This window comes from Pipistrellus kuhlii, unplaced genomic scaffold (assembly GCF_014108245.1).
Source record: "Pipistrellus kuhlii isolate mPipKuh1 unplaced genomic scaffold, mPipKuh1.p scaffold_m20_p_44, whole genome shotgun sequence".
Classification (NCBI taxonomy): domain Eukaryota; kingdom Metazoa; phylum Chordata; class Mammalia; order Chiroptera; family Vespertilionidae; genus Pipistrellus; species Pipistrellus kuhlii.
The window spans coordinates 1,907,192-1,930,166 of record NW_023425545.1 but is presented as its reverse complement, the minus strand read 5'-3'; the positions used below and the strand labels follow the sequence as shown (position 1 = coordinate 1,930,166).

The window sequence follows — 22,975 nt, the reverse complement described above, 5'->3', positions numbered from 1 at the left end:
GCTCTGGCCTTGGGGCCGCGGCGCCTTTAAGTGTCGCGGTGACACGTGTGTGGAGCGCCGAGGGCCCGGATGTGAGTGTCGGGCCCACGCCGAGCAGACGCCTGCGCCGGGGCTGCAGCAGCGGGCGGGTCGCGGGCCTGTAAGTTGGGGCCGAGTCGGGGCGGAGCGTGGGCCGGGGCAAGGCTGCGGTCCGGCCGGGGCGGGGAAGGCCTCCGCCGGGCCTGCTGCGCGGGAAGCTGCGGCCGGACCGGGCGCGCCCGGGGGCCCTGCGGGGAGACGTGGGCGGGTGTCCGTGATGGGTGCGGGTCCACCGGGAGGCCCGGGCTGCGTGGAAGGAGAGGGGCTCGGGGGCCCGCGGGGAGGCCCTGGCTTCAGGGTGCTGCCCCCGCGGACCCGACCGGAGGCGGAGCGGCGAGCGGCCCCGGGAGCCGGGCGGGAGGAGCGGCCTGTCCGCGCCGTCGCCGCCGGAGCCTCCTTCCCCGGGGCTGGCCCGGCCCTGGACGCTGTCAGGCCGGGAGCCGCTCGGCGGCGGAGCCGGGTGGTTTGCTCCCTCCCAGGAGCGCGTTGGGGACACCCCCCTCCCCGGCCCGGAGAAGGTGGGTCCTGAGGTCATGGATGTGGGGTTTCAAGTGCCGTTGCCTCGGGCGGCCCTGTGGGGTCTCCCCTGGGTCTGAGGAGCTAGCGTGGCCCCCGAGGCCGGGCTTCCTGTGCGGGTGCGGGTGCGGGTGCGGATGGGCCTCAAGGAGAGGCGCTCAGCTCGCCGGCCGAGCCGGGGCGGTGCTGGGTGCGCAGGGAGCCCCCGAGAGGCCCAGCGCTGCCCTCCGGCTCCCGCGCCACGTGGGTGACTTCACACTGGGCCTTGGGGTGCCTTCGGGGAGCGGGGGACCTTGGGGTGACTTCGCGGAGCGGAGGGCCTGTTTGAGGAGCGGGTGAGCGCTCTCCGAGGTAGGAAAAGCCCGGGAGGAGGAGAATCGTGGCCTGGAGGGCGTTCCTTCCTGGTTCCCGGGTGTCTGTCCAGCTGTGGGCCAGGGGATGCTGGGGATGTGGGTCCCGCACTCCCTTCCAGAGAAGTTCTTTTTAGGGTACCGCTTCCTGGGGGGGCGAGGGGGGCCAGGACCGGAGACACAGAGGCTGGCCTTGCCGTGGGAACTGGGGATTACGGACGTGGAGGAGTGGGCTCTGCAGGTGCTGTTTCGGGTCCTCACCGCCAGTGAAGTTGGGTTCATTCTCCCAAGCTCTTCATCCTCAAGCTGCTCTGGTTCCCACACATTCGCCCTTGGACCGAGCTGGCCTGGGACCAGGGCTCTCCTGCCCCCCCCCCCCAGCTCTCCTGTCCCCCTGGGCCCTCCTGTCCTCCCCCCCCCCGCCCTCCTGTCCCCCCAGGCTCCCCTGTCCCCCCGGGCCCTCCTGTCCCTCCTGGGCCCTCCTGTCCCCGGCCCTCCTGTCCCCGGGCTCTCCTGTCCCCCCCCCCGCCCTCCTGTCCCCCCCCGCCCTCCTGTCCCCCCCCGGGCCCTCCTGCCCCCCCCCCCCCGCCCTCCTGTCCCTGCCCTCCTGTCCCCGGCCCTCCTGTCCCCTGCCCTCCTGTCCCCGGGCTCCCCTGTCCCCCCGGGCTCTCCTGTCCCGCCCCCCCCCTCCTGTCCCCCCCCCCCGCCCTCCTGTCCCCCCCCCCCGCCCTCCTGTCCCCCCGGGCTCTCCTGTCCCCCCCCCCCCGCCCTCCTGTCCCCCCCCCCCCGCCCTCCTGTCCCCCCGGGCCCTCCTGTCCCCCCGGGCTCTCCTGTCCCCCCCCACCCCCCCGCCCTCCTGTCCCCCCCGGGCCCTCCTGTCCCCCAGGCTCTCCTGTCCCCCTTCCTGGGCTCCCCTGTCCCCGGGCTCTCCTGTGGGGGAGTGTTGACTGCAGCATGAACACTAGGCAGTTCTGCTCTGCTTATTCTCGGGGAGGAGACAGAATGTGTCGCACTGATGGATGGCATGCTTAGTAATAACTGCTGACACTGAGTAATGGGGTGAGGGGACCCTATGCTGTCCTCCCCACGTGGTGTGAGCCTGAGCATTTTCACACTAAAGTGCTTGAGAGCACCTCAGTGTTACATAACCATAGCGACTATGGTGGTAATTAAAGGGGGGGAATCCACACCACGCAAAGTGAAAATTTGGCAATTCTTACCACTCCTTAAACAATCTTTTTTATTTGTTTATTTGTTTGTTTATTTATTTATTTATTGTTTCGCTGGTGCAGCGGGAGAGCCGGAGAGCGATCCTGGTCGTTCTGTCTTCCTCCCAGAATGCGGTTTAGATGGTTTGTTCATGAGTCTTGTCATGACGTGCCGGTTCACATAGGCATGTTTTCGTCTCCTGGCCCGGGACGGATTTGTAGCGGGTGACTCAGCCCCCCTCTAGGTCCACGCCGCTGATGTGTCTCCATCCTCAGCGACCGTCCTGGCGGTGTCCGCCCTCCTGCTCCACACTTAGGCCGTGGGGCTGGGGAGACGGCGGGACTCCGCCTCACGGTGCTGTTCATCTCGCAGGTCCTGGTGCCGGTTCTGGACGTCAGGCTCGCAGCTCTGGTGGTTTAACGGCCGAGCGCGAGGAGCACATGCAGTGGAGGCCCAGCCGCCCCCGCCCCGCCGCCCGGAGCCTGATCCATGCTGCAGCCCGGCGCGCCCCGGCTCCCACGTCCCGGGTAAGCCGTGTCCCTGCCGCCTCGTCGTCCATTCCTGCTGGGCCGTCAGGGGTGAGGGCTCTGAGAGGACCCCCTCCCCTCCAGGATGCTTTTATTTCCTTAAAGAACATGCACTTTCTTTTTTTTTTTTTTTTTTTTTAACATATTTTATTGATTTTATACAGAGGAAGGGAGAGAGATAGAGAGTTAGAAACATCGATGAGAGAGTCATCGATCAGCTGCCTCTTGCACACCCCCCACTGGGGATGTGCCCGCAACCAAGGTACATGCCCTTGACCGAAATCGAACCCAGGACCCTTCAGTCCCCAAGCCGACGCTCTATCCATTGAGCCAAACCAGTCCCGGCTGCACTTTCTTTTTTAAAGATGCATTTTACAATTCTGTACCTGACAGACATTTTGACGGACAAACAGACTCGATCCATGTGTGAAGTTAGATGCTCCGTGGCCATAGACTTGAACATCTCTCATCAGAGCCCAGGTCCGGGGTGCTCCTGGCTTAGGGGGGCTGCTGTGGCGGGCAGGGACCCCAGGGGGCTGCCATTGTTCTGGCGGGAACCAGTTTTTCCGACGGGCTGGGGCAGTGCTGCGCTGTGGCTGTGGGTGGGGAGGAGAAGCTGGCAGAGGTGTGGGCTTCCTGTCTGCCATTTCTGTGGCCGCCCACCAGCACCTCCCTCTGGCCGGCGCTCAGTCCTCATCCAGTGCTGTTGTCACCCTGTTCTAGAAAGGCCGGGGGACTGGGAAGTCCCAGTGACTGTCCCCGGAGTTCATAGCTGAGGACGCGAGGCCTGCCCTTCCCAGAGCCGGCTGCCGCGGCCACTCTGCTTGCATTTGGGCACCTTGCGTTCACCATTCTAGTCCCGTCACCGTCCCTGCCCCCACCTTCATGCAGGTGGCCTGTTCAGAAAGGCCGTCACGGATGCAATTCCAAGTGTTACACGAGCCACGTTAAAAAGCAGGAAGCAGCCCGGCCGCGGGGCTCGGGTTGAGCATTGACCTAGGAACCAGGAGTCACGGTTGGATTTCCGGTGAGGGCACATGCAGGGCTACAGGCTCAACCCCCAGAGTGGGCCACGCAAGAGGCAGCCCATCAATGATTCTCTCATCAGTGATGCTTATCTCTCTCTTTCTCCTTTCCTCTCTGACATCATTAAAAACATATTAAAAAAAAAAAAAGAGAGAGAGAAGGAGAATAAGTTGAAACGAAGCTTCATGGTCTATTTTATTTAACCAAATATATGTCAAGTATAATTTCTGCATGTAGCAGGTGTATAAGACGACCCCCCAATTTTACAGTTAAAACATAGGTTTAGGCCTATATTCGCTGTATAAAACTACCCCCCACTTCAAAGAAAAGACTTATTATACTTTGCCGTCACGATCTGCAGGTAATTTTTGTGCAATTTTGGTCTTTTGCCCCCGATTTTCGGTTGACTTTTTTTTCGTTTCAAAAGTCGTCTTATACGCCAGAAAACACAGTAGGCGTGTTTTACCTTCCCACACTGAGTCCTCGAAATCTGCTGTATGTCACACTCACAGAACAGTTTGAAGCGCCGCTTCCATGTGGGCTGTGGCCTGTGGCTGTGGCTGTGGCTTCGATTTGGAGAGCATGGGTCTGGGCCAGTGGTCGGCAAACCGTGGCTCACGAGCCACATGCGGCTCTTTGGCCCCTTGAGTGTGGCTCCTCCATGAAATACCACGGCCTGGGCGAGTCTATTTTGGAGAAGTGGCGTTAGAAAAAGTTTCAGTTTAAAAAATGTGGCTCTCCAAATTGTCAATTGTGCTGTTGACGTTTGGCTCTGTGGACTCATGAGGTTGCCGATCACTGGTCTGGGCAAACAGGCATGCTCCTTGACTTGCCTCACTGACCCTGTGCTACGTGGACGTGAGTGTAACCAGGGTGTCCAGCGAGAACTGGTGTTTCCCTAGTTCTGAGCACACGTCAGGACCCCCGCGTGCCTTTGGCTGGACCATGCCCAGGGCCCACACTCCCTGAGGGAGAGGCGCCAAGGTGCCCGGCCTCCTGGGGCTGCCCTGTCTGTCCAGCGCTCTCGTCTCTTTGAGAGGAGCAGCGTGGACCCTCTGCGTGGTTCCATGGATCTATCTCCGTGGTTTGCGCTTCCTCCGTAGGGTTGGCAGCTGCTCAGAGGAGCCTCCTGGTGGCTGGGTCCTCAGTGACAAAAGGGCTCTTCCATCTGTTCTGGGCACCTGGTTACCAGAGCCCGTGTTCTCGCCCCGCAGTGACGCCATGCCCATCGTCGACAAGCTGAAGGAAGCCCTGAAACCCGGCCGCAAAGACTCGGCCGACGATGGCGAGCTGGGGAGGCTGCTGGCTGCCTCCGCCAAGAAGGTGCTGCTGCAGAAGATCGAGTTTGAGCCGGCCAGCCGGAGCTTCTCCTACCAGCTGCAGACCCTGCGGAGCAAATACGTGCTGCTGAGCCCCCAGCCGGGGGGCGCCGCCCGCCCCCAAGGGGAGGAGCCGCCTGCCCGGAGACAGGGTACAGGCGCTTGCGGCGGCAGAGGGCCTCGCTGGGCCGTCACCAAGTGGGTGGGTGAAGCGCGGCCTGGTTAGCAGGAACCAGAGCAGAGTGGTCAGAGCCGTGAGTTCTGTGGGGTCCGTGATCTTGGTGGCAGAAGCAGTGACCGGGCTGGGCGGAAAGATCTGTCCTTAGATTTCCAGGAAAGCGTTCCCGGGCGTGGACAGAGCAGGAGGATGGTGGCTGCAGGGGCCGGGCCCAGCTCCTCCGGCTCGTCTTTCCCGCATGTTGTCCTCCCGCCTGTGGGAGGCCTTGGATTCTAGGCCTGAGCCCTGGGGCAGATCCTGGGGCGGCAGGCTTCCTCCTGGGCTGTCCGGAGCTTCCAGTAATGGGGTGCCAGTTACCCTTCGCTGCCGCGCTCGGGCACGTGCCTGCTAAGCGCGCGGCACAAGTCCTCTCTGTGCCCAGAGTGCCACCCTCCTCTCCCTGCCCGTCCAGGCGGCCAGCGCGCGTGCGAGAGCGGCGGCGACGGCGTGCCCGCCCCGCAGAAGGTGCTCTTCCCCGGGGAGCGGCTGTCCCTGAAGTGGGAGCGCGTCTACCGCGTGGGCGCCGGGCTCCACAACCTGGGCAACACGTGCTTCCTGAACTCCACCGTGCAGTGCCTGACCTACACGCCACCCCTGGCCAACTACCTGCTCTCCCGGGAGCACACGCGCAGCTGTGAGTGCCTCGGGGTGTGTGTGTGTGTGTGTGTGTGTGTGTGTGTGCGCGCGCGCGCGCGAGCTCCATACAAAGGAAGCTTGCCCACAGCTGCTGTGCCGTGCCTGGGTGCAGTACAGTCACACAAGGCGTTCGGGATGGCGATGGCCTGGCTCGGGCTGTGGTCTGTGATGGGGGGAACGTTGGGAGGGGTGCAGGGTTCCTAGTGCTTCACTCCGGAAAGCTCGCGTGAGCTGGGTGGGGGACAATCTGAGCTTCTCTGCTTTTCAGTATCTCTTAGCTTTAAATGTAAGTCATGCCCGTCTGGCCGTGAGCCTGGGGAGGAACAGTAGTGTCCGTGATGGACTCGGCCTGGCGGGGTGGCTGCTGCCAGCACTCGGGCACGTGTCTGCCACCTGGTGGTTTGGCGCCATGGGCCAGGCTGGGTGCCCACAGACAGGACTTGTTAACCACATGGGGCTTCACAGAAGTTTCCTGAGCCCTGACACGGAGTGGGCATCTCCTGGGAGCGGCTGGCAGGCGGGGGGCAGGAGACTAAGTGTTCTGGCTGTTGGCCCTCTGTGCAGCTGGAGGCAGAGAAACATGGCCCAGACTCCGCCTTGAGCACCAGGCCGGACCTCTAAGTAAATGTGCTGAAGAGACAGGAGCGCCTGTCGGCATGGCCCTGAGGCAAGGGGGAGTGTGGTCACGGCCCCTGCGCGCGTGCGTGCGAGACTCACCTTGGGCCTTGCCCGCAGGTCCGCAGGGCAGCTTCTGCATGCTGTGCGTCATGCAGAACCACCTCGTGCAGGCCTTCGCCAACAGCGGCAACGCCATCAAGCCCGTGTCCTTCATCCGGGACCTGAGAAGTAAGTGGGTCGGGCCTCCCGCTGCCAGCTCCGCAGTGGCTGCTGGGAGTGGAGGGGGGCGGTGCGCTGGGTGTGGAGGGCTGGCGGTGCACACTGAAGGGCTGTGGGCTCGGACTGCTGGGGTCGGGGTCGGGGTCGGGGTCATAGTGGGGCAGGTGAGCGGGAGTGAGCGGCCATGAGGTGGGGGCCGGACTGGTAGCTGGTGTGGGAAGCCAGGTTGTTGAAGCTAACGGATTCAGGTGCTGCGTCTGCTTGGGAACAAGGGGTCAAGGTGGGTTTACGGTCGGTGTGGGCACCCCGAGCCTCTGCTCCTGGGTAGTGGGGAGGGTTTGAGCCCCTGGTCTCACCTGGAAAGTTGGGCCATGAGGGGCTGTCACGTGCGTGGGCTTGCTTCCTCACTGTCCTTCAAAGGCCTGCCGCGGACCGGTCGCGGGGAGACGGGCACGCACATGGGGCGTTGGAGAAGCTGGGGTCCCCTCCCGTCTGACGATGCTCCTCTCCACAGAGATTGCCCGGCATTTCCGCTTCGGGAACCAGGAGGACGCACATGAGTTCCTGCGGTACACCATCGACGCCATGCAGAAGGCCTGCCTGAACGGCTACGCCAAGTACGTGCCGCCCTCCCCCTTCCTCCGGGGGCGGCCAGGCCTCACCCGCACCCCGTCCCCCTGCGCCGGGGCGTCCGGTCCAGACCTGCTGGCCTGTCGGGCTGCCCGTGCTCCCTGGGAAAGGGCCTGTGCGGCCCCGCCAGCTCTCAGCCTGGGAAAGGCGGGCCAGAAGGCCACCCCGGGGGCTGCTGTGCGGTGGGTGCAGCACGGCCGTGTGCCGGGTCCCGGCCCTGCCCAGGCGGGGCGCTCAGGACCGTGGCTGACCCTGACCCTGTGCCAGGCGGATGAGCGGACCCTGGAGGCGGGAGAGTTGGGGAGGCTGGGCGGAGTTTGGGTTTGGGCTGAGGTGGGGAGGGTCCATGTCTGGGAACGGGCTTCATCTGAGCTCTCCTGCAGGGGCGCTTGCAGCTCAGCCTCGGTGTGGGACACGAGTCTTTTCCCACGTCCTTCCTGAGTTCTGTCAACTCTTTATCCGAGGTGGCAAGTGCCTCACCCGGGGTTTTTGCCCCCATCTGCTCTCGCTCAGCTAGGAGCTGGTTGCGCCTCCCCGCTCTGTGCTTGTGTCTGGGCTTGCTTTCATGGAGGGCAGGGCTGCTTCTGGTTTCCTGTTTTCTGCTTGAACCGCATTGGCTGGGAAGGAAGCTGTTTTCATCTGTCCCGGAATCAGGCACACGCAGGGCTTTCGGCCGGCGCCCCCTCCTGCCGGCCCGGGGAAGTGCATCGGGTGGAGGCCCAGGCTGGGAGATTTTCAGGCTGAGTTCCTCCTTTGCTTCTCTTGCCTTCACCGCCCGCTTCCCCGGGGAGCCCGCCTGCCTTTGCCTTCTGGCTGAGAAGCACCGTCTTCGGAGGCTGCCTCCCCACTGTGCCCTGGTACCCCGAGCCTGAGAGCTCATACTTGTGGGTGTCTGTGACTTGGGCCACCTCTGGCTCTCTGCCGCCCGCTCACTGTGTTTCTGGACCCTTCGAGACCTGCACCGAGGCAGGGTGGCAGCGTCCCGGAAGCTGGCATTGCTTCCGTTTCCTGCTCACTGGGAATCTGGCTTGGAGGCTGAATCGGGCCGAATGGAGAGGGTCCTGTGGTCCCCTTCACTCCATCCAGCCCTTTTGGGCGGCCGGGCAGCTGCCGTCGCACGGAGGGAGCCAGTGAGGTTGGCTGTCCTGGCTGCCGTTGGAGCGCAGTGAGCCTTCTGATGGGGTGGCGCTAGGAGGGGTGCTGCTCCCGTCCGCTTCCTGGCTTCGCAGATAAGATTGGTGACTGTTGGTCCCCATGTGTCCTGGAGTTATTTCCTCGCTGAGCTCCGGGTCTGGGTGGCCCTGCTGTCAGCAGTCAATTAGATGGGACAGCAGGCTGAGACGGGGGCCTTCAGCACACTCTGCGGGTGGCGGAGGCCATGCAAGCATGTTCTCGTGTGTGTGTGTGTGTGTCTGTCTGTGTGTGGAGTCAGTCCTCCAGGCTGACATGTGCTGAGGAGCCCTGGCAGGGAGTCCTGTCTGGGGAGATGGTGGAGGGGACGCTGTCCTGGGAGCGAGTGGGCCGCGCTGTGTGTCCCTGTGGAGTTTTCATCTTTTTTTAAGACTAAGGGCCGATTAGACACGAGTCCTGGCCATCTTGGTGGCTCTGAGGAACTGGCAGGTGCAGGGGCTGCGGGTGAAAACCCGGGGCAGAGGCTGGATATGGTGTTGCTTCGAGAATCTTCCTTACATGAGCACTCGGGCATTATGCTCCGCGTCCTGTAGTTAGTAAACGGGTGGGGGACGAACTCAGGCTTGCCCGACCTGAGCCCCTGCCTGGACCCCTGCTGTCCTGCGGGAAGGACCTCCCGGGGCCTCTCTCAGGTCGGTGCTGGTACAGGCCCCGCCAGTGGAGGGTGCGGTGCCGTGCAGGACGGAGTGGGACCTGAGCGGGGTAGTGGGAGCGAGGCCGCTCACTAAGAGCAGCTCAGGCTTACGGGGTGGGTGTGGGGAGTGGGCCATGTGGATCCGGGCACTGCCGGGATCCTGCTGAGACTTTGCTGTGTGCGCCAGGCTCCGGGTGGGGTGAATGGCCTGGGGTGTGCAGTGGGCGGGGCACTGGGTGGGGTGCCAGTGCTGCCTTGCTGTGACCTGTGGCTTATGGCTGTGGCTGTTTCACAGGTTGGACCGTCAGACGCAGGCCACCACTTTGGTCCACCAGATTTTTGGAGGCTACCTCAGGTCGCGTGGTAAGCGGAAGCTCCTCTCTCCCTGTTCCGGTCAGGACTGGGGTGAACCGGGCGGTGCTGAGAGCTAGCGCCAGCCTGGGCTTTCCTAGGCAGGCCCCGAGCCCGTCTGCCTGATGGGCACCCCGATCCCAGGGGAAGTGTGAGCTGACGAGTAGGCGCGTGTGCAGTGGGGGCAGTTCTTCCCGTGATGCCCTAGCTCCTCAGGGCAGCATTGGGGACCTCGTGGCTCTAGGGCTCGGATACCTGGTGGGTGCCTGTACCCACCACCGCCCTCTGCTCTGTTGCAGTGAAGTGCTCGGTGTGCAGGAGCGTCTCGGACACCTACGACCCCTTCCTGGACATGGCGCTGGAGATCCGGGTACAACCCCACCCTCCTGCCCCCATCTGTTTGCAGTAGGACCCGAGGGCAGAGGGCGAGAAGCCCACACCACACAAGCCCACACGCCCACATCCACACCCGTGAGGCGGGCACTTAGCATCCTCCTCACGAGGAACCAGCACGTTCACACATTTCTCCGGCCTTTTTCTGTGCACCCTTCTCTCTCACTGCAAAAGCAAAGACAGCGTGCAGGTGTGTGGGACCCGGGCCAGTCCCCGGTCAGCTCCGCTCTGAGCCTGCCCGTCGGGCAGGAAGGGCAGCCTGGCTCCCTGTCCCTCTGCTGCGGCTTTGAGTACAGGTGGCAGCCGGTGGCCAGTTCTGTGCCAGCGGAGTGTGGGCTTGCTGCTCGCCTGGCAGCCTGGCTGCGCTGTGGAGGGCGCCTTCCGCGCTCACGCCCCGTGTCCGCCCGCAGCAGGCGGCCAACATCGTGCGCGCGCTGGAGCTCTTCGTGAAGCCGGACGGCCTGAGCGGGGAGAACGCCTACATGTGCGCCAGGTGCGTTCCCGGTCACCTGACCTGCCCCTGCTGCGGCCCCTCCGGAAACTGCAGGCCACGGACACACTGCCCACCGTCTCTGACCCCGTTCGCACGGTGCTCCCTGCCTCCAGGGCCTCCTGTCCTGTGGGAAGCAGGCCCTGCCTGGTCCCGTGTCCACTGCAGGGCCCCGCTGCCACCCCGCCCTGAGGTGACCCCGTTCCGCGACTGCCATTTCTCCCCTTTTCTTGGCATCTTTCCACCCCCGCAGATGCCGCCCTGACCGTCCTTGGGGTGATGCAGCTTAGTGTGGGGGTGTTGTTAACTGTCCAGTCAGGTCGTTTAGAAGCGGTAAAGAACAGTGTCCTGAATTCTGCTCTCGGGTTGACCGTTCTGTGCCCAAACACTGCCTGTAGCGCCCCTACACCCACCCCGCGCTCGGGAGCTGCCTGTCCCTGCGCCCGCCCCTCCCCCTCGTTTCGTGTCTGGCTTTGTGCAGGGAATCCCTGCCTGCCCCCCTGTCACCAGCCTGTCGGCGCTGGTTTGTTCTGCGTCAGCCCACAGTCCCTTCTGGTCTCGGCCTCGAGCTGGGAGGTGCTTCGTGCTGCCTGGTCTGCTTCCTGCCCTGGCTTCCCTTCCCCGCAGGGGTGTCGGCTGGTGGTGGGGAGGCAGGAGCCACAGGTCCCGTTCAGGAAGAGCTGTTACCGCGCAGTGTGACTGACTGCCTAGTGGGAGGACAGTCTGGGAGCACCAGCTGACCCCCACGCCCCCTCAGGTGCAAGAAGAAGGTGCCCGCCAGCAAGCGCTTCACCATCCACAGGGCATCCAACGTCCTGACGCTTTCCCTCAAGCGCTTTGCCAATTTCAGTGGGGGCAAGATCACCAAGGTGAGTGCCCCCTGCGGGCTCGGGCTCCTCAGTGGCTGCTCCTAAAAATACGGACTCCGGGCTCTGCCCCAGAGCCAGGGAGTGCAGATCCCAGAAGACGGGCCAGGAACCTGCTCTCTTGACAAAACCTCCTGTCCAAGAACCACCGTCTTCCCAGACTTTCCCCTCCTCCCCCGGGCTTGGGCTGCCCCTGACGTGCAAGGGCAAGGTCACGTCCTGAAGTGCGTGTGATGGACATGGACTTGGGCTGTGAGGCTCTGGTCCTCCGTGTCCTGTTCGTGCCCAGGGGCGCTCACGGAGGCGGCTTGTGGATGTGGAGTGGTGTGCTTTTGCAGTTGTGTTCTGTCGGACGATGTCGTCCGCAGAGACGTTGGAGGTCTGTTCTGGCTGTCGGAGCCTCCGCTGCAGTTGGGGCAAGGCCCTTGCGGAGCCTCAGCTCCTCGGGCTCCGGTCAGCCTGTGCCCGATTGGGACTGCAGAGCGGCAGTGCCGTGCCCTGGCAGTGCTCTGTGCGCCGCTGCTTCCTAAAGGCCAGTTCTTTTTCATTGCGGGCCTTCTCAGAGCCTTTAGCGAGCTGTGTAGCATTTTACTCTCCAGAAGGTTTCCTAGACTGAATTGTCTGGGGAGTCAGTCGTTGGCCGCACTAGTAGCTGGGAACTTCCACTGCACCCGCTCTAGGCAGTGGGGGGAGTAGTTGGTGGGGAGAGAGAGCCTGTGGATTTGCCTGCGGAACCTGTAGATCTAGCTTCCGGTGGGACACAGTTTGAGAAACAGTGGTCGTTTGGTCTGGGCCCGCATCAGGCCAGTTTGCACTGGGCTCGGGAGCCTGGAGCGCATGTTAGCTTTTGCATTTTGAGCTCCTCGGTAAAAGGAAGGGGGTGTGCAGGGCAGCACCCCAGCGTGCTGATCTGAGGGAGCCAGACACAGAGCCCTGACTGCCTTCTGGGCTCTCCCCAGGACGTGGGCTACCCTGAGTTCCTGAACATCCGCCCGTACATGTCGCAGAGCAGCGGCGAGCCCGTGGTGTACGGGCTGTACGCCGTGCTGGTGCACTCGGGCTACAGCTGCCACGCCGGGCACTACTACTGCTACGTGAAGGTGGGTGGCCTGCCGCGGGGGGCGCGGGGGTGCCCGGGCGGTGGGCAGGCGGGTCTGCCCAGCACAGGCAGCCTCTGCAGCGCGGTCTGGGAGGGGCCGTGCTCCGCAGCGGTGCTCAGGCCCCGGTGGCCTCCGCGACTCCGCGGGGGCAGCAGTGCGTGCATGGGGCCTCAGGGCTCTGGCCTAGAACCCGGGGCACGACTCGGGAGGCCCAGAGTGGTGGAGACGCCCCGCTGATCGGAGCTCCCCACATGCCCCGGGAGGAAGCGCCGGGGGCTGCGGGCCAGGAGGGAAGGGGCTGCGTTCACAGGAGGCAGACAGTGGATATTTTAACGGGGAATCGCTTCCAGTTAACTCGGGGCCGGTGAACAGCAGACTCCGCTCCCTGTGTGAAAGAGGCTCACGGAATGTCTGCTCTTTTGTCTTCCCTCCCCTGGGCTGCTCCAGGCAAGCAGCGGGCAGTGGTACCAGATGAATGATTCCCTGGTCCATTCCAGCAACATCCAGGTGGTTCTGAACCAGCAGGCCTACGTGCTCTTCTACCTGCGGTAACGCCCCCCCGCCCCCCTCCGGCCCATCGCGGGGGTGGCTGTGTCCACCGGGAGGGACAGTCAGACCACATCCTCCTGCCGTTGTAAAAGCAGTCCCTCTGCCCTCCCCCCGAGATGACGTGAATGTGACGCGGAAGTGACCGCTTCTCTTAGTGCCCATCAGAGACACTGGCTAGCCAGCACCCCTCTGGGCAGTGACCTCGGTGGGCCGTGAGGTGCTTGTCAGAGGGGGCGGCTCAGTGGTCAGGGTGGGGCTGCAGCAGAGCACCTTGGGAAGATGCCTTTGTGGGGGCTGGTTGTCGCCCACCTGGTGGGAGAACAGGGAGCCCAGAGGCATTTTTGCGACCTCGGATGTGCTCTGCTGAACGTGGTGAGGAGCTTGAGGCATCGGTCTGGCTTTCTGACTGATGGAGCCTGTGACCTTGGAGCTCGGCTGGACGGAGCACACGTTCCAGGCACCTACCCGCTTCCCGTGTGCTCTCAGACAGACGGGAGGGCCAGTGTCTCCGGGTTTTCGCCTTCTCCTTTATTTAGGGATGGTCACCGTGGCCTGCATTTGCTCTGCCCCTCACTGGGGCTCTGTGGTGGTCCCAGCGCGAGTAGGAGAACCTGACCCGTTTTCTCCCCGGACAGGATTCCAGGCTCCAAGAAGAGCCCCGAGGGCGCCATCGCCAGGGCCGGCTCCGCCCCCTCCGGCCGCCCCTGCGGGGCTCTGGACCGCGGCAGGAAGAGCGTCAGCACCGGGGCCCTCTCGCCGCTGCTGCCCGGAAAGGTGCCTCCTCACGGGGACGGGGGCTGCACGGCGGCCGCAGCCCACGCTCTGCCGGCTGCGCCGTGCCGGTGGCCAGAGAGGCGGACGGTCTGTCCTACTTTGGTCCGCGTTCCCTCCTAAGTCGGTCGTCAGCTGACAGAGTGAGCGGGAGGAGGGTCAGCGATGACCCAGCAATTCAGGACGAGGGCACGCTGTCCCTGCTCTGGACCAGCTGCCAGCTGAAGCACAGGGACAGGCTCTGAGCAACCTCCCGGCCTGAAGCATCGGGAACACGCTTAGCGCTGGGGCGTGGAGAGCACCCATGCTGAGCTCCTGGCTTAGCCGTATTTGCTGGTGTGTCATGAGGAAGCCTTTATTCTCAGGGGCGCACACAGATGTACTGGGGTGGAGGGGAGGGCGGGGATCACATCTAAAATGTGCTCAGCTGGTTAGAAAGACAAGTGGGGGAGTGCATGCACATTGATCTGGGAAAACGTTAACTGAGAAATAGCTTTGAGGTTACCTTTGTGTATATTTGACGGTTCCTGCGGGAGGCTGGGCTCAGTGCTACTGACAAGGCAGTGAGGCCGGCAGAGGAGTCGCTCAGGGGATGAGGATGGCGGTGTTGAAGCGACAGAGGCAGACGCAGCATCAGTGAGAATGTTTGAAACAAGCCCTCGCTGGTGAGGGAACCGTGGACACCGCGGGTCAGACATGCACACAGCCCGCCGTCCCATTTCCAACAGTCACCTGGGCTGACACGGAGACAGATCAGCCCTTTGTGATTTAACAAGACTCCGCCAGCCCGGAGTTGGTTGGGTGGCTGTGCTGGTAACAGCTCGGATTCAGGCCTGGGTGGGAGGTGGGGGCATCGCATGGGCACCGTGGCTTAGGTCCTGGTGGTGTGGGCCTGCGGGGGGATGAGGACCTCCCGTGGCGGTGACCCCGGGACCCCCGGAGGCTGTGCAGCTGCGTGGCCGCCGTGGCAGGAGGGGCTGCTAGCCAACGTCACCCTCACTGAGAGCCTGAGACGGACCAGTCGGGAAGCCAGCTGGTCTCTCTCTGTGGCCCAAACCCTCAGAAGCAGAGCCCCAAAGGAGAGAGTGCCACGTGTTCAGTGGCTGTGCAGCGGGATGGGACTGTGTTAGAAACAAAAAGGAAACTTGTATTTCTCACATCTTGGTGGAATGCACTGTCTCACAGCGAAGGTGATTATACAGACCCACGCCCGTGGGTAAGATATTTTGAAGAAGTAACAGCAGGTTCGCTGGGTGGCCGAGGCCGTGGCCATGGCCGAGGCCGTGGCTGTGGGGGCCTGCTGCCACGCAGTGTGCCCCTCACCTGCCGGATCGCTGCCAGGTCTGACTGACCCCCCCGCCCGCTGTCTTTCAGAGGCCGGAGCCCGTGGCCATGAGGAAGCTGCAGGCCCCGGAGGAGACGGGTGTGCCCGTGTCCAGGAACGGCTTCCTGTCGGGCCTGAAGACTCAGAATGGACACACTTCTCCCAAGCTGCCCTTGGGGTCCCCTGCCCCCCGACTCTCCAAAGCACCCACCCCCCGGCCGACCGTCCTGGATGAGCCTGGAAAGAAAGTCAAGAAGCCGGTCCCCCCGCAGCACCTCTCCCCGCCCCTCAAGACTTCTCCGGGGCCCCACCGTGCCAGCGGCAGGGGCGCTGGCCTCCCTACCTCACCCAAGCTTGTGCCTGCAGCGACTGCCAATGGGCACGGGCCTCCGGGCAATGCCCCGGACAGGGCAGCCTCCAGCAGCTCCAGCCCTGAGCACTCGGGGAGCAGCGACCCCGCCCAGGGTCCCCCCACCCCCAGGAGCGGGGCCGCCCGCTTCGGTGACTCTCAGGGAAGGACCCCCACAGCCGGCTCGCCCAGGGCGCTGCTGAACGGTGAAGCCTCCACGGTGGTGAAGCCGCGGCCCCCCGCCCTGAGCAATGTGGCCACCGAGCCCGCGAACGCCATGTCTCCTCCGCCCGCCAAGAAGCTGGCCCTTTCAGCCAGGAAGGTGGGTGTGTGGGTGTCATGGTTGGGGGTGTCGGGTGGCTTTGGTTGGGGAGCGTGACCCGGGGCCTCCTGGGCCCTGCAGATCAGAGGGGCTGTCCCGGAGACGGGGTTCAGGGGACCCTGATTTCCCACCGGCACTCCATGTGCTGACGGAGACTTGGGGCGAGGCAGGTCTCCCTCTCTAAGGGGAGGAGCCAGGATCCAGAGGGAGGACGGGGTGCTGGGCTCACGGTGCTCCGAGCATGGGGTGGCCACAGGATACGGCCCATGGGACCCGGGTGCTGGCACCTCTGGGTGCAACGCAGAGCTCCGTGAAGAAGGGGCCTGCTGGGGTTTTTGTTTAAATTTCCTTCCTTTTCCTTTTCGTTTCTAACCAAAAACACTTCTGATTCTTCTTCTACCACCCCCACCCCTCGCTGTCCCCCATCCTGCTTTCTGAATTCTTTCATTTGTTTTTTGTGTTTATTTGTTTACATTTACTTTTCCTCTCACTCGCCACAACTTTTTTAGACCACCAAGTTTTTATTTATGTCAATAACTGCAGGCCAGCCCCCTGCGGAGGGCCCCCGGCACTGACCGAGCGCCGCCCCCCCCGCCTCTCTCCGACCTCACCCACCCCCGGAAAGCCACTCACCCCGCTGCCGCCTGCGCCCGGCCTGTGGGCACCGCCAGGTAAGAGCCGGCCGGGCCGGGGCCAGCCGCTCCCCCCGGGAGGCCGGCGTGCGGCCGGACAGCCTCTGTCCGCACAGGGCAGGCCTGCAGGTGTGAGGTATTTGCTGGCGGTTTTCTTTGGCGTCAGTCCCGGGACACGCAGAGGAGAGGGTAGTGCGGTCTGGGCCGCGGAGCTCGTTCTGTGTAGATTAGGCCATGACGCTCCTCTGGTGCCTCGGCGTTCTGGCCAGTCATGGTCGGGGTCTCACATGGAGCGTTATCCTTTCCGGGCCCATAGCGAGCGGGACGCAGATCAGAGCCGAACCCGACCTGCTCTAGCCCCGTCCCTGTCCCTGCTCGTTCTGCTGGGAGACAGACTGGTGAACTCTGACTCCCCGATTTCCCTGAACCCCAGATCCCAGGACAGTCTGAGGTGAAGGTGCACAGGCCTGTCCGGGCCTCTCTGACTGCCCTCCTGGTGCCCGGACACCCCGAGTCGCCGGAGGTTGGGGGGCTTGCCCAGTGCGGCTTTTACACGGGAATCACAAATTGGCCTTTGCAGACACGTTGTGCTGCTTGGTGATGAGAAACGAGAGAGACAATGACTTCTGTTAATCTTGGTCTTAAGGAGGCCTGAATTTCATCACTCGTCTGTCTCTTTAACTTACACCTAGATTTTTAAGCTGAGGTTCCTGGGGATGACCCCTAGCTGGGGGGAGGGGCTGCTGAGGGGGGGCCTGGGTCTCAGAACAGTTGTCCTCACTGCCCACCTGTCCTACAGGGCTGTGTCGCCTACTCCCGGATCATCTGGCCTCCCAAGGCCCCCCCACGCCGCCACCCCGCCCAGCAGCCTCCCGAACTCCACCTCCACTCCCCTGCCTCAGGTCAACGGGGGCTTTCGGCCCCCCCAACACCAGCCAGAGGCCAGCGGGCCCCTCAGCCTTTGTAAGAAGAGGAAGCGGAAGCGCTTGGGCGAGGCCCTGAGGCCAGGCTCAGAGCCGGGGGAGGCCGAGGCCCCTCCCGGAAAGAGGAGGAGGAAGAAGAGGAGGCACCCCGAGGACACGGACATCACCCCCCTGCAGCAGGGGCAGCACTGCAGCCCCGGGCACAGACAGGAGGGCAGCGTGGAGCGGCCAGCTTCCAGCCCGGAGGCAGAGGGCGGGCAGCAGCCAGTGAACGGCCGGGGCCTGGTGAATGGCTGGCCGGTGGGATGCAGGACAGACAGCCCCCACGTGAGCAAGAAGAGGAGGAAGGGCGTGGATGGCCTTGGCGGAGAAGGAGAAGCCCGCCTCCGCCAGGACCCACCTTGGCACAGGTGAGAGCCAGGAGCCGACACTGCCTTCCCACCAACCCCCCCCTCCCGGTGGGTGTGGCCTGCAGTCCAGCCTGCTGACCCAGGCGAATGGTGGCAGCAGCATGCCTGGCCGGCACTGTGCACAGGCGGTCACCTGACCCAGCCGGCTGGCCCGGCACTTGCATAACCCGCCTGTAGGACTCTCCTGGGGGGACCTCCAATGCCCCCTACTGGTGGCTGTGACTGGTCCTGGCCAGGCTCAGGGTGGGGCTTGTCCGGGTGACTGGGTCAGACGTGCCAGTGGAAGGGGGAGGGAGCTGACTGCTGACGCTGACCTCAGGAGCTGCTCCCCCTCGGACGCTGAGCCAGAGGCCACTGCAGCGTCTCCAAGGAAAAAGAAGAAAAAGAGGAAGCCGGAGACCCTGCGGGAAGGAGAAGGGAAGGAGCACCCCGAAGGCTGGAAGGGCCCTGCCGTCAGCGGCCAGGGTGCTGGGGACCTCGCAGGTGCGCCGGGCGGGCGGGCAGGTCCTGGGTGGAGCCCTCTGAGTTCGGGTGGCCGCTCCGGGGCGGTGGCTGCAAACGCACTGTGTCTCCGCAGGGCGGGAGCCGGCGCCTCGGCTCTCCTGCACCAGGGAGCGCGGTGCCAGCGTGGTCTGGGAGCTGCTGGAGTGCGCGGCGGATAAGGCCTACGGGAGGAAAGGTGCTGCTGGGCCTGGCGTCTGTGGTTCTGGGGGGCTGTCCTGGTGCCCAGAGCGCAGGCGGCACTTGGCTGTGAAGAAGGGAAGAGTGGCCGCCACTCGGCCTTTTGTCTAAGATCAAGCGCAGTGTCTGTTCCTATCAGTTTAATATCTGATACGTCCTCTGTCCGAGGACATTCTGTTAAATGTATTTTTGCAGCAGGGAGGTGGAATAGGAGCTTGCTCCGTGCACTCCACGCATCGACCCGGTATTGCAGTACCTTCGGGACGGTGCACCCCCTTTGGGAAAACAAACAAAAACAAAAGATAGGAAGAGTGTCTAAACGGTCCATCTGACCCCATCGCACACAGGCCAAGAACTGGTCCTCACGGGGCGGGGTTATCTGTGGAAGGATCCAGAACAGCTTCTGCCTGGGTCCAGGGGCAGGAGAGCACAGAGCATGCATCCCGGGGGCCAGGCCAGGCCAGGAGGGAGGGGGCGGCAGCACTGGCCCAGCACCCAAGGGTGACTTATTCGAAAGCTTATTTCTGTAAGTCAGTCCTGGAGAAAGAACACGAGATCTTTGTTTCTCAGGTGAGGCCGAGGGTTCAAAACAACTACGCTGGGTGGGGGTGGGGCAGTTCCTGGGCAGAGAGGTCACCCACAGGTGAAGACAGGAGCGCTGCCTGAGGCCATGGCATGTGGTGAGAGGACGGGCGACGAGTCAGGGAAGTTACCCTCCAATCCGCAGATGCACGTCACCTGGCAAAGTTAGCTTCTTACAAAGGAGGCTGGAGGAGAACAGGGAGGGCGGTGGGAATCCGAGGTGTAACGCACGTGTCTTGCAGTTCTGACGTGGGGTGGCGAGGTGTCGGCTGTCAGCCAGGACGCCATGCACGACAGCAGGCTGGCCCGCACCTCCTCGGTGATCGACGACTGGGATGAAGAGTTTGACCGCGGGAAGGTAGGCGGCCGGTCGGGAGGGCCCGGCTCGGGCAGGTGGCCTGGAGCCGGTGCCGGCTCAGGAGCCGCTTGGCCCCGGGCATGTGCCACGGCAGGCGTTGGTCCCGGTTCTCCGGGCCTGCATCAGCGGGGGAGCGGCGCCCCGCAGGCCGCAGGCGTGGGCTGGTTATGTCGCGCGTGGAGAGAGGGCGCCGCTGGGACCAGGCCGCCCTCTGGCAGGTGTGACACCTGCGATTCTCCAAACAGGAAAAGAAAATTAAAAAGTTCAAGAGAGAAAGGAAAAGAAACTTCAATGCCTTCCAGAAACTTCAGAACAGACGGAACTTTTGGTCTGTGACTCATCCAGCCAAGGCCACCAGCCTCAGCTACCGCCGCTGAGCCGAGAGGTCAGTGTGAGCTGTGGGTTGGTGTGAGTGTGAATGAGTGTGTGTGAGTGTGGTGGAGTGTGTGTGTGAGTGAGTGTGTGGTGGAGTGTGTGTGTGTGTGTGTGTGTGAGTGTGGTGGAGTGTGAGTGTGTGAGTGTGTGTGAGTGTGTGTGTGTGTGTGTGTGTGTGAGTGTGGTGGAGTGTGAGTGTGTGTGTGTGTGTGTGTGAGTGTGGTGGAGTGTGAGTGTGTGAGTGTGTGTGAGTGTGTGTGTGTGTGGTGGAGTGAGTGAGAATGCATGGGGTGCGGGTGCGGGGTGTGGGGTGAGGCTCACGCACACAGTGTCACTTGCAGAGGAGCCTTGCTCCATCCCAGCCCCTGGCTGGTCCCTGTTGGACGCCCAGGGCCCTTCCCCTGTCAGGATGACTGTTTGCCCCACAGACACTGGGAGACGGCATCGCCTGGGCGCTCCGTGCGGCTCCTGGCTGGGTCACCCCCGGGCCGCACCGCCAGCCTGCGCCGAGGATGAGCGAGGCTCCAGTTCCCGGGGATCCGGCCTCTGGTGACAAACCACACCGTGCTGGGAGGAGCAGGCGGCTGCCCGCGGGGACTGGGCGGCGCGGCTGGGCCGGCGCGGACGGAGCGGGGCGGCGCGGCAGGGCCGGGGCGGACGGAGCGGGGCTGGCGCGGACGGAGCGGGGCCGGCGTGGACGGAGCGGGGCCGGTGTGGACGGAGCAGTGCGGCGCGGACGGAGCAGGGCAGTGCGGACGGTGCGGATGGAGCGGGGCCGGCGCGGACGGAGCGGACGGAGCGGGGCGGTGCGGACGGAGCGGGGCGGGGCCGGGCCGGGCCGGCGCGGACGGAGCGGGGCTGCCGGCTGCACTCTCCTGTGCTTGTGCACCTCGGTGACGTGGCGCTGGTTGCTCGGTGGGCCGTCCGTCACCTGCTCCGGTGGCTGCGTGGTCCGTCTGCGCCCTGCCCCGCTGCTCTTAGGGCTCTGCCTGCCTTACCGTCCACCAGAGCGCGGAGCCGAGGCGGCCCCCGGGCCTCCGTCCTCACAGGGAACCGGACGCTTGGGAGGAGGTGGCCGGGGCTTGAACTGCTGAGCCGGCCCCGCCCATCGGGCTGCTGCTTGCTCTGAGCGCCTCTGTCCAGCGGCGTCGTGGGGTAGGTCCTCCTGTTACGGCTTCACACGCACCGTCGTCTGACCGGGCCTGGGCGCTGGCAGCAGTGTCCTCCCTCCTGCAGATTTTGGCGTCCCTGCTCCGCGTGGGAGTGCTTCAGCCGATGTGACCGCAGATCACTTACCTCGAGCCGTGCCTGCACCGTGTAAAGTAGATCACGGGAACCCTCGGTCGGTGACGTTTTCCAGAACAGTCACAGCTGACCCGGGGTAGGCGGGTCCGAGCACATCTGACAGGCACGGCTCCTTTCTCCGGACCTGCTGCCCCGGGATCGGACCGAGGGCTGCATGGACCTGTCCTCACAGCCGCCCGCCCCTCCCAACGGCCTTCCCTTGCCCCCAGGCTGCCGGGAGGTGTGCGCACTTTCCCATGGGGTCGTCTGGGCGTTCCTGCCTGTGTTCGTTTTCTCTGAAAAGCTGGGGGGATGCCAGCAGCCACACTGGGCCGTCTGGTCCCAAAAAAGTGAGCTACTGGCCGACCCTCTGCCTTTTCGCAAGCCTGGCCTCCGCCTGTCACCTCACCTGCTCAGAGCCTGCGCTTCTCCCTTTCGCCTCCGAAGGGGAGGCGTGCCTCCGGGCGGGGCTTTCTCCTCCTGCAGTGTGTGGCCCTGCAGCGCCCTGGTGGGTAGGGGATGCTGCAGTCTGACAGACTCATCCCCTTCCCTCCCTGCCCTCAGGATCAGCCCCGCCCTCCAGCCTCCTCCTGGGTCACTAGAGCCTCCTGAGGAGCTGTCACCTGTCACCCGGGGCGGGGCCGAGCATTTGTCTCTGTCAGAGTGAGCCCTCCCTCCCACAACACCCCAGCCCCATGCACCAAACTGGGCTGGCGGGCGGCCCAGGAAGTGAGTGGTTCCAGGTGACGTGTGCATCTGTAATGTGTGTAAACAATGAGCTCTGACAGCGGCTCCGCACTCACGACCTGGGCTGAGGTGATGTGCTCAGAGCGGAGCCCTGGGCCGGGGTCTGTGGGAGGGCCTGCCTCCGCCCCGTCCCTCCATTGCTGCCTCTGCGTGGAGGACTGCGCCCGTTCTCAGCACTTCCCTCCAGGGGCTGTGGACCCTCGTGTTGCCAAGATCTTGGTGCAATAAATTAACGAGATTTTGTGAGTTGCCTATGTCTTATTTCTTTTCCTTTGATTTAAAAAAAAATAGATTTTGATATATTTACAGAGAAGAAGGGTGAGGGATAGAGTTAGAAACATCAATGAGGGAGAAACATCGATCAGCTGCCTCCTGCACACCCCCCACTGAGGATGTGCCCGCAACCAAGGTGCATGCCCCTGACCGGACACTTCAGTTGGCAGGCTGACGCTCTATCCACTGAGCCAAACCGGTTAGGGCTTCCTTTGATTTAAAAAATATATATATTTTTTAGCCCTTGACTCGATGGATAGAGTGTTGGCCTGCGGACTGAAAGGTCCTGGGTTCAATTCTGGTCAAGGGTACATGCCTAGTGTGGGGTGTGCAGGAGGCAGCCAATCGATTCTCAATGTTTCTATCCTCCTTTCTCTGAAATCAATAAAACATGTAAAAACTTTTTAATAGTTCACTGACTTTTAGAGAGAGACAAAGCGGGGAGAGAAGCAGCTCCTGGGCCGAGCCCACAGTCCTCCGCGCAGGCAGCTGTCGGAGGGGCGGGCGCCTGCAGCTCCGGTGCAAAGTGGAAGCAGGTCTTTGCTGCCTCCCGGCCGCAGTGAGGCCCCTCCATTGCGGGCCAGCTCTCCCAGGCACCGGCGTCTGGGAGGATGGGCCAGGGGACGCCGCTTAAGGAACACAGGCATTTGGACTCTGCCCCGAAAATGCCCCCCAGCCCCATCCGTGTCACTGCCTCCGAAATGCCCCTGCCCGGCCCCTCCCCCACTCCCCACAGCCCTCCCCACGTGGCGGCCAGCTGTCTTGGGGCGGCGGGAACTGCTGAGGCAGCTGGCCACAATCAAGCTCCATTATACACAGACTCCAGCGCCGCCCGCTCGGGAGGAAATGGCCCGCTCGCACAAAATAAACCTGGGGGCTTTCCAAGGCGGCGCCAGTCCGGGCCTGGCCTGCGGGCGGAAGCCTCTGGTCTCCTCCCTTCCCCTGCCCGGGCACCGCCCCGGGGTGTAGCTGTAGCCGCAGACAGGGTCAGGCTGGGGTGCTCCCTGCGAGAGTGCCTGTCAGTC

The 22,975-nt window shown here is 63.6% G+C and overlaps 1 protein-coding gene and 1 non-coding gene across 4 annotated transcripts; both read left to right on the top strand.

The window, feature by feature from the left end:
* On the top strand, nt 1-21,923 carry USP36 (ubiquitin specific peptidase 36). Of its 3 annotated transcripts, none has more exons than XM_045572124.1 (21): nt 1-139; nt 2,526-2,680; nt 4,921-5,177; nt 5,655-5,876; nt 6,614-6,724; nt 7,230-7,332; nt 9,466-9,533; nt 9,821-9,891; nt 10,325-10,407; nt 11,162-11,273; nt 12,230-12,370; nt 12,818-12,918; nt 13,555-13,693; nt 15,065-15,685; nt 16,229-16,356; nt 17,117-17,650; nt 17,970-18,133; nt 18,228-18,329; nt 19,156-19,271; nt 19,517-19,656; nt 20,075-21,923. In XM_045572124.1, exons 2-20 carry the CDS (start codon nt 2,643-2,645, stop codon nt 19,646-19,648), a joined length of 3,243 nt encoding a protein of 1,080 aa, XP_045428080.1. In that variant the 5' UTR covers nt 1-139; nt 2,526-2,642; the 3' UTR covers nt 19,649-19,656; nt 20,075-21,923. The 3 variants fall into 3 exon arrangements, with proteins under 3 accessions (XP_045428080.1, XP_045428081.1, XP_036268084.1); XM_045572125.1 differs by having other exon boundaries at nt 19,988-21,923; XM_036412191.2 differs by lacking the exon at nt 1-139 and adding an exon at nt 179-596 and having other exon boundaries at nt 19,517-19,650; nt 20,059-21,923.
* On the top strand, nt 18,419-18,608 carry LOC118704652. Its single transcript, XR_004983465.1, has one exon. It is a non-coding gene; the product is annotated as a U2 spliceosomal RNA (small nuclear RNA).
* Nucleotides 21,924-22,975: the final 1,052 nt, after the last annotated feature.

Excerpts from the sequence above, each read along its gene's own strand:
- USP36 (XM_045572124.1), top strand. The coding sequence starts at position 2,643 with ATGCTGCAGCCCGGCGCGCCCCGGCTCCCACGTCCCGG. Across the intron at positions 5,877-6,613 it reads CCGGGAGCACACGCGCAGCT|GTCCGCAGGGCAGCTTCTGC; the intron begins GTGAGTGCCTCG and ends CCTTGCCCGCAG. Across the intron at positions 7,333-9,465 it reads TGCCTGAACGGCTACGCCAA|GTTGGACCGTCAGACGCAGG; the intron begins GTACGTGCCGCC and ends GCTGTTTCACAG.